Source organism: Octopus bimaculoides, chromosome 19 (assembly GCF_046866305.1).
Source record: "Octopus bimaculoides isolate indiv1 chromosome 19, ASM4686630v1, whole genome shotgun sequence".
Taxonomy (NCBI): Eukaryota; Metazoa; Mollusca; class Cephalopoda; order Octopoda; family Octopodidae; genus Octopus; species Octopus bimaculoides.
In genome coordinates, this window is record NC_142946.1 from 7,379,247 (window position 1) to 7,389,246 (window position 10,000).

Genomic DNA, 10,000 nt, shown 5'->3' on the forward strand with positions numbered 1-10,000 from the left:
ATATCGCAATATCTTCAAGAAGATATTACAGAATTTGGAATAATCACCGTGATATAATATCTAAAAAGACAACCATTAATTTCATTCAATCAGATTCCGATAAATTACGTTGCGGTTTTCATTTGAAGAGAATAACAACAACAACAACAACAGCAGCAACAACAACAACAACAACAACAACAACAACAACAACAACAACAACAACAACAACAACAACAACAACACCAGCGACAACAATAGTAGTAATACTGGTTTCAAATTTTGGGACAAGGCCAGGAAGGGACTAGGCCGATTACATCGATCTCAGTGCGTAACTAGTACTTATTTTATCGACCCTGAAAGGATGAAAGGTAAAGTCGACCTCGGTGGAATTTGAACTCAGAACGTGAAGACGGACGAAGTGCCGCTAAGCATTTTGCCCGGCTTCCTTGACAATTCTGCCAGCTCACCGCCTTAATAATAATAATAATAATAACAAAATACAAAGACCTGGAAATAGAGGTAACTCGAATGTGGAATCTAAAAACAGAAGCAATTCCTATCATAGTAGGTGCCTTAGGTATAATAAAAAAATATTCAGACAAATACATAACAAAAACACCAGGACTTACAAATATATATAACATACAGAAAATTGCACTACTGGGTACTGCACACATTCTACGCAAAACACTTTCAATACAGTAAACATAAGAGCACCACAGCAAACCACAGCACATACCCAAGGCGCACAGAGCTGCGCTCGGTAGTGAAGTGAAAGCACGTTATAAAAATAAAACTACTGAACAATAATAATAATAATAATAACAGCAGCAGCAGCAACGACAGCAACAACAACAACAAAACTATTTTGTAGCCAAATGTTGCAAAATGTTTTCGTATTGTATCAACAGAAGGAAAAAAGTCTTTTAATATCAAAGTAGCTTCCGCCAAGGTCGACTTTGCTTTTCATCCTTTCGAGGTCAATAAAGCCGGTACCAGTTGAGTACTGGGGTCGATGTAATTGACTTTCACCCTCCTTTCAAATTTCTGGCCTTGTGCCAAAAATTGAAACCAATATTATATAATTAACTGTAGGGTGATGGAACTACAATCTTTAGAGTGTCGAACAAAAATGCTTTGTGGTGTTTTATCCGGCTCTTTACGTTCTGAGATTGATGTCCACCCCGCTGACGTCAACATTGCCTTTCATCTCTGCTAAATCAATAAAATAAAGTATCAATTAATCACCGTCTTAATGAAATCGACACTGCTCTGCCTCCGGTCAAAAAAGTTGGCTTTGTGCCTAAAGAATCAATTAGAGCTGATACGTAATGGATACGTGAGCTTCTATGTGGTCACTTGATCTGCAAGAAATAGCAGCCAAATCACTGTCAGTTCACTTACCAACATCGAAAAACCGAAATGTCACATCGGTCAATGGGTATACAAAACAACATGGTGGGTATGGATGGATTGGACTGATTTAGTACTAAATAATACAACAATAACAGCAGCAGCAATAGTATATATTGAGTTAATCAGGATCCTTTACGAGGTTGATTTTCTTGCTAGAAATAACAGCCAGGCCTTTCTCTAATCAGACCCTTCCATTTTAAATATAAACAGGCAGGGCACTAATTAATGTACTTCAAGATACACAATTCTTGAAAAAGAACCATGGGATAGTTACAGCTTGCATGCCTTTCATCATAGGTGTAACTTAAGATCACGTGGGTGTAAAGGACAACAACAGTAACAAAAAGAAGAACAACAATAACACATGCAACATCGAATCAGGGAGTCAGAAGCTAATCAGGGGTGGGTAGTACCGACCACTTTGGGAACCATTGATCAAATGTTTTTGCTGTTTTTTTTTTATAAAGATAGTAATAAAATAAATATATGAAATAAATAAAAATAATAATGAAACAGATGATAAAATTAATTATATGAAAACTAATTAATTTTACTTTCTATTATTTTTTGCAGTGCGCAATGTTTTTTACGTTTACCTGGAAACTCGGTGAATTTATATGCAAACTGGCATATTACATGCAGAACGTATCCATGATCTGTTCTGTATTGACACTTACGGCTCTTTGCCTGGAAAGGTAAGAAACCATTATTTTGTTATTGACTACGTAACAACTCCATAACCATTATTTACGTTATTTACATTATTTACATTATTTACATTCGACGGATATTTCTCCTCATCTTTTTTGTTGGTAACATAACGTCTCGGCTGTGTGGTAAGAAGCTTCCTTCCCAACCACATGCTTCCGGGTTCAGTCCCACTGCGTAGCACCTTGGGCGAGTGTCTTCTACTATAGTCTCGGGCTGACAAAAGCGTTGTGAGTGGATTTGGTAGACGGAAACTGAAAGAAGCCCGTCGTATATATATATATATATATATATATATATATATATATATATATATATATATATATTTGTGTTCGTCCCCCACCATCGCTTGACAACCGGTGTTGATGTATTTACGCCCCCTTATCTTAACGGTTCAGCAAAAGAATCCAATAGAATAAATCTTGGGGTCGGATTGTTCGACTAAAGGCGTTGATCCAGCATGGCCGCTGTGAAATGACTGAAACACGTAAATGAATAAAAGAATAGCAGTCTGAAAACCAACATGGACGTTTAGGTCAAACTAACGAAAACGCTTTCGACAGGCAAAGGGTTGATTAGCGATTTGCTACAAGCTCTCTTCGTAGGCAGAGGAATCAGGAGCACTTTACCTTAGATGTATGGTAAACGAACCGCAAAACATGCCAGAGCAATCTCCTTTATTTTTCTGTATACGAAGAGAATAACGTGATGTATTTACATCTGTTTAAAGACCCACATCGAAAGACTAAAAATTCCTTTAACTACTTTAAATGTAATCCATTTATTTATTTTATATGGTATTTTGTGAACAATAGAGGCGATGGTCACAAGTTTTCCACTGACCAGTCACCAGTACAATGCATTTACAATGGCTGTTGTCACAAGACAGTATCTGTGCAATGTGCACTGAACAAATAATAATATCTATTTAAGATCGTCCAAAAGCAATGAATTATCGGTTTTCTCCTTGGTGTTCAAATCTTCCGCTAAAATACTTTGGTGCAAAAAGAGCACAGATAGTGGGAGAGAAAGAGAAAGAAAGATAGAGAGATAGAGAGAGAGAAATATGTGAACACCGAGTCGTTTAGTCGAAATACAACCAAATATAAACTTGGAAAAGTTACAGACCAGTTGGATAATGAAAAACAAAAATAAAACAATTAAAGGACGCAGCGAAGTCAGTGAATAATGTCTTTTGACAAAAGTTTAAATAGAAGAACGGAAAACAAAAAGAAGAGACAGACGTAACACACAAATATACATTAGAGAACAGGACATAAAATAAACAGCATAGGAACAAAGCACAGACACGAAATGTAAACGGCTTTTTGACTCAGACGAGACAAGTGTATGAGTTTATAGAGAAAGAATGAAAAACAGAATAAAGAAAAGAGTGACAGACACAAATAGCTTTCCTTCGTCAGCTTTAACTAAATTTCATCGTCGTTTCGAGTACCTTGTTACTACGCATGCACACACACACACACATGTACACGTACTCACACGTACACGCGTACACACGTACACACACCCAGTTTTATAGTCTTTCTGTTCGGCTTCGATCATTCACTGACTCGAAATATGATTACGAACTGTATGTGTAATCGTTGTGGCATGACGGTTCAATACTCCAGAGAAGCCATCACTTGAAAATATACGAATGTATAGATATTTCATTTGAATTTAAGCGGCTATTTGATCAAGGTGTGTGGATTAATGGTTAGGGGGTGTTCGGTGCACGATAGTAAGGACGCTGGATCGATTTCCGCCGGCGCTTTGTATCCTTCACCTAGACATTTTATTTCATATTTCTTTAGTCTACTCAGCTATGTTGCTCATGTCTGTGAAGATGAAAGGTAATGTTGACCTCGGCAGAGATTGAACACAGAACGTAAAGACAGACGTGCTAACGTTTCTGACAGCTGGCCGCCTTGGTTTACCATAACGTTAAGAAACAGTGTAACCTATCACTTTATAAAAACTGACTCGGTAGGAAACTGTACGTTTATTGCAAATTCTTCCTATTGTAGATTTTCATGTTCAAACGCTTAAAGGATTAGAGTTTTGGTCAGAAAACAGTCCTCTATACGAATAATTAATTAAAAAAACAGCAAGAATAATAACATATATATAACTACGTGCAGGTAATGGCACCCATGCATGCCGACATCTATCTATCTATCTATCTATCTATCAATTTATACATACATACATATTTACATTTATGTACGCATATGTATACACACATATGTATACGCATATGTATACATATAGACACACACACATGTATGTATATACATGTATGTATGTACATGTATATATATGTTTGTACATCTATATAGGTACATTTATATATTGATATATATATATATAAGTACATGCATATAGATATATCTATATTTGTAAGTATATATATGTATCTATATGTGTATATATATATATATATATGTATATATATATATATATATATATATATATATATATATATATATATATATATATGTATATATACATACATATATATATGAATGTATATGTGTGTGTGTGTATATATATATATGTGTATATATAAATCCATATATGTTATATATATATATATGCACATGCACAGACGCACATGTATATATAATGTATGATATATATATATTGTTAAATATAAGTGTATGCATGTTAATATATCTATAACTGCATGTATGTATATATATATATATGTATATATGTATATATATATATATATATATATATATATATATATATATATATATATATATGTGTGTGTGTGTGTGTGTGTGTGTGTATACACGCATGCACACAAACATATATAATACATGATATATGATACATACATACACACATATATATATATATATATATACATATATATACATACATACATATATATATATATATATATATATATAATTGAGATTTTACCTGTAATTTGGATTTTGTCCCTAATATTATTATATATATATATATATATATATATATATATATATATATATATATATATATATATATATATATATATATATATATATATATATATATATATATATTATATATATATATATATTATATATATATATATATGTATGCATATAAGGCTGAAAGTGTTGATGACCACTGGGCAGATGTGAAAGCTAATTCTAGATTCCTGTACATGAGATTCTGTTGAAATACAATGAGATACAATGCTTATGGTACTGAAATCTCATTAAAGACATGCAGAATCCATTTCTTGTGGTGCATTCGGTAAATTGGTAAGAAAGGAGTATCATTGCACTGGAATCTAATATTCATGTGGGTAAAGAAATTGAAGAAGTTTGGTTGATGTTAAGTGCCTTTGGAAATAGCGCAGAGTAGAAAAAATTTTAAAGGAAGGTTGAGAGGAAAGAATATGGATAAATCTTGGCTATATTCGAATATTTATATTGACGTATGCATAAATGTAGACACACAGACACCCAGACACAGGCACATGCAGACACACAAACACACACACAGACGCATGCACATACAACATGTATGTATGTGTGTATATATTTACATATCTATATATGTAAGTACACAAGTGTGCACATGAGTATATAAATATGTACACATGTGTGTTTATATATATATATATATATATATATATATATATATATATATATATATATATATATAATAATAATATTAGGGACAAAATTAAAATTAAATTGAGCTTTACAGAGTAAAATATATATAGATATATAGTTTTAGGGAAAAGAACCAAGGTTCATGAACTCGTCGATGAAAATCCACTGTCACATATAGAAAAATTAATAAGTAAAAGCACAATAAATGAGTATAATATAATACAAAGTCAAAATGATAAGATAAAGATTATATATATATATATATATATATATATATATATATATATATATATATATATATATATATATATATATATATATATATATATATATATATATATATATACATAGATACATATACATACACTTACATATAAATGTGGGTATGCACACATAATCTGCTGTGTGTGTGCGTGTTATGTTTGTTTGGCACTACTAGCTTGTTTGCGAACAAATGAGGTTAAAGTTTGTACTTTAATTTCTTGCCAATAAAATATTTAAGTTTGTATCTATCTAATAGCTTTTCTTGCATATGTAAATAAACAAAAATATAAATCAAATAACGTTCTAATTGATTGCAAAGAATCTTTATTTAGCGCATAGAAATTGCAACAAAACGTTGAAATACTGTTAGGCTTCCTTCTCCATCGCTATCAGTGTGTACAAGCATGGTCATGTGATTAAAACGTTCACATGGTTTTCTTATCAATCCTAGACAATGTGATGTCTGTTGAAGGCGCGTGGCCTTGTGGTTTATGGTGTTGCACTCACGATGAGGGAAGGGGTCGTGGTTTCAATCTCTGTCCCGGGTGGTGCTTTGTGTTCTTCAATAAAACACTACATATAACGTTGCTATTCGATCACTTCGACGCCTGACGTGTGATACACAGTTCGCCTTTTCAAGCGTCGCCGATTTGATGGAGGGGACTGAGCTAATACATTGCACAAACATTTCACCATTATGAGCAAATCTTCTGCGCATGCGGCTCAGTTTCCATCTACCAAATCCACTTACAAGGCTTTGGTCGGCCCGAGACTATAGTTGAAGACACTTGCCCAAAGTGCCACGCAGTGGGACTGAACCCGGAACCATGTGGTTGGTAAGCAAGCTACTTACCACACAGCCACTCCAGCGCCTATGTTGAAAATTACTCCTTCTTTTCTTCCTCTCTGCCATCTATATCGAAACGTTTGTAAAATTTACAGTTGCTCTTCTTACACTCTCTAAAATAAACTATAAAACCTGTGTACTTAAGCCCAAAAGTTGCTGAGAACAAAATCCATTACCTTAACGCCGGCCTGATAGAATTAAATTGAAGACAATTCCATAGAATGGGATGCTTAGGAGGCGGTTGAGCACTTCTTTTGTGTTTCGTTCGTCCAGCAAGAAAGAAAAAAATATGTAAAAGAAAAACAAAATAAAAAAAAACTTCAACAACGAAACATTTCAGAAATAGAAACGGAAATTTCTGCGTATGGCTTGAGTAAATTTGGAATCTATTTGAGCCTTAAGACGGCCAGAGATTAAATAACCGACCCAATAACTCTGTCCATCAAATATAAACAACGCAGCGTGGGATTGACTTGTTGCGGCAAGTCATTGTTAATTCGAACAGAATTTTAATCGATAAAGTAACCTCTTATCTTGAAGCTATGTCACTTATGAGATTTCGTGGATTGAAGGAGACTGGATAGGATTTAAACACACAGAAAGACACACGGACAAACACACACACACACACAGACACACAGACACACAGACACACACACACACACACACACACATACACACACACACACATACACACACACACGCACAGACACACACACACACGCAGACATAGACACATACACACACCCTTATATATCCGCACGCACACATATACATATATACGTACATACATACATACATACACAACACACAGAAACGCGCGCGCACACACCATCACGCATCACGCATTTCATCTCCCCTCACTCCCTCTCCCTCTCTCTCTATCTTTGTATGTATGGATATATTTATCTATCTATTTATCTGTGCATGTATGTATGTATGTATTTATCTTTCTGTCTATCTGTCCCCCTCTCTCCCCCTTCTCTCTCTCTCTCTCTCTCTACACACACACATATATATATATATATATAGATCAATTTAAACATATGCATAAATTTGGAAACATCCTCTCATACACTCAGACGAACTTATGCAGCTATATACCTATGAAAGTTAATACGTACAGAAATATACGAGGGTGGGCTGAAAAGTTCATAGGCTGACAATGAAGGGATCATGCTAGAGCTGTGAAATCTTGCATCCATTTACTTCAACACATTTTATTAATAACTGCATTGTTTATTTCTAGGAAAACTGACGTCTGACTTTTCAGTGCAAACTTCAAAAGTAACTGGTAGTGACCTCTCTTATAAATGGTTTTTGGCAACGTGGTCTTACCTGCAGCAAAGGTGTTTAGCCACCATGGACATTCGGGCTGACACGGTTGCTATATTAGGAGATGACGTGTTATCAACAGCGTTATCAACAGTGCTAAAATGGACAGCCGAATTTAGGAGGAGAAAGGAGAGTCTTGCAGATGACCTAAGGGCTGGACGTCATGTAATTGCCACCACTGAGGAGGAAAGCATCATGTTCACCACATGGTGATGGAAGACAGGCAATTGACTATAAATCAAATAGCCAATGCTATTGGTGTCTCCTCCGAGAGAGTTGAGGATATTCTGCACAATAAACTTGGCATAAAGAAGGCTTCTACTCTGTAGGTGTCACATTTTCAAACACCTGATCAAAAGCGCACCTGGTTGGTCATATCACGGATACAGATAAATCTGACATTACCTGAGGCAGATCCAGCTGGTTTCCTTGAACGTTTCGTCACCAAGGATGAGTATTGGATTCATCACTCAGAGTCAGAGACAAAGAAACAAATGATGGATTGGAAACACCTGCTCACCTGAGAAGGCCAAAGGTCGTCTCCTCTGCTGGGAAGGGGATGGCCTCAGTTATTTGGAGTACAAAAGGCATTGTGTTTATTGACTATCGTCAAAAGTGCCACACTATCAATGGAGAGTACCATGCCAACATGGTGAGGCAGGTACGAAAGGCTATCGAGATAAAAAAAATGCAGAAAATCTGACAGAAGGGGACGGGAGGTCGGGGTCTTCCTTCATCTGGACGATGCTTCAGTACACAAGTCTTTGGTTTCAATGGTTGTTGGGTGTGACTGTGATTCTGAACTGGTTGATCACCTTCCCTTTTCTCCTGATTTGGTTCCATACATACATATATATACGTTACATTACATTTGCATGCAGACAAACATGCATTCATTCATACATATTATATACATACATGTATTCATACATTTACATACATACATACGCACAGACATACAGTGAATTATACATACATATATTCGAATAGTCATACATATATATACGTACATAGATACACACCACACATTCATTCATAATTTCATACATACATACATACATACTTGAGTAGAGCGACTGTGAGAAAGGGAGTGAGTGAGCGAGAGTGTGTGAAAGAGAGAGGGATAAACAGAGAGAAATTGAGAGAACGAGAGACTACTGAGTTGACAGATAGAAAGCTTTGTTTAATGTGAAAGAGAGAGGGATAAACAGAGAGAAATTGAGAGAACGAGAGACTACTGAGTTGACAGATAGAAAGCTTTGTTTAATGAAATCAACTATTTAATTAAAGTATCTTCTGTATATATATATATATGTGTATTTGTATATAGCTGAGGTCGTACACATATGTGTTACTGTGTGAGAATATGTGCATATATGTGTGTGTTTGTTTATGGGACAAAATGGCGACTACAATACTTATTATAATAGATTTTAATAGATTATGCTTTCAGGAAGGAGAAGTAACGTAACCGAATCTAACGAAAGAAAAAAAATGTTTAGATTTATTCCTCTGTAAAGAAAGCAACGAAAAAAAAAATCATTCCGGTATATATTCCAGAAAATTCTATTTTTATATCATGAATGAATTGTTGGGGCTTCCAACGTAAAATGATATTGTACTTCATAGAGACTGAATAAAGAAGCAGAGGCACTGACGCCAGAGGGCGCCGTTGTGCATTTATATCTTAAATTTAAAAGTGATAATGTCTAACATCACTTAACCATTGTGCTATATCATATTCAATGGAACGCTATGGAAGATTTACATCCGGTTATTCTCAAAGACGAGCGTTATTACACAGAGGCACAAACACACACGTGCACAT

At 34.9% G+C, this 10,000-nt stretch overlaps 1 protein-coding gene across 1 annotated transcript in view; it reads left to right on the forward strand.

The window, feature by feature from the left end:
* Positions 1-10,000, forward strand: part of LOC106867241 (QRFP-like peptide receptor) — a 172,324-nt gene that overhangs the window by 101,973 nt on the left and 60,351 nt on the right. Inside the window, exon 3 of the mRNA XM_052974678.2 lies at positions 1,972-2,093. Within this exon, the coding sequence (XP_052830638.1) occupies positions 1,972-2,093 (122 nt within the window). The remainder of the gene's footprint in view (positions 1-1,971; positions 2,094-10,000) is intronic.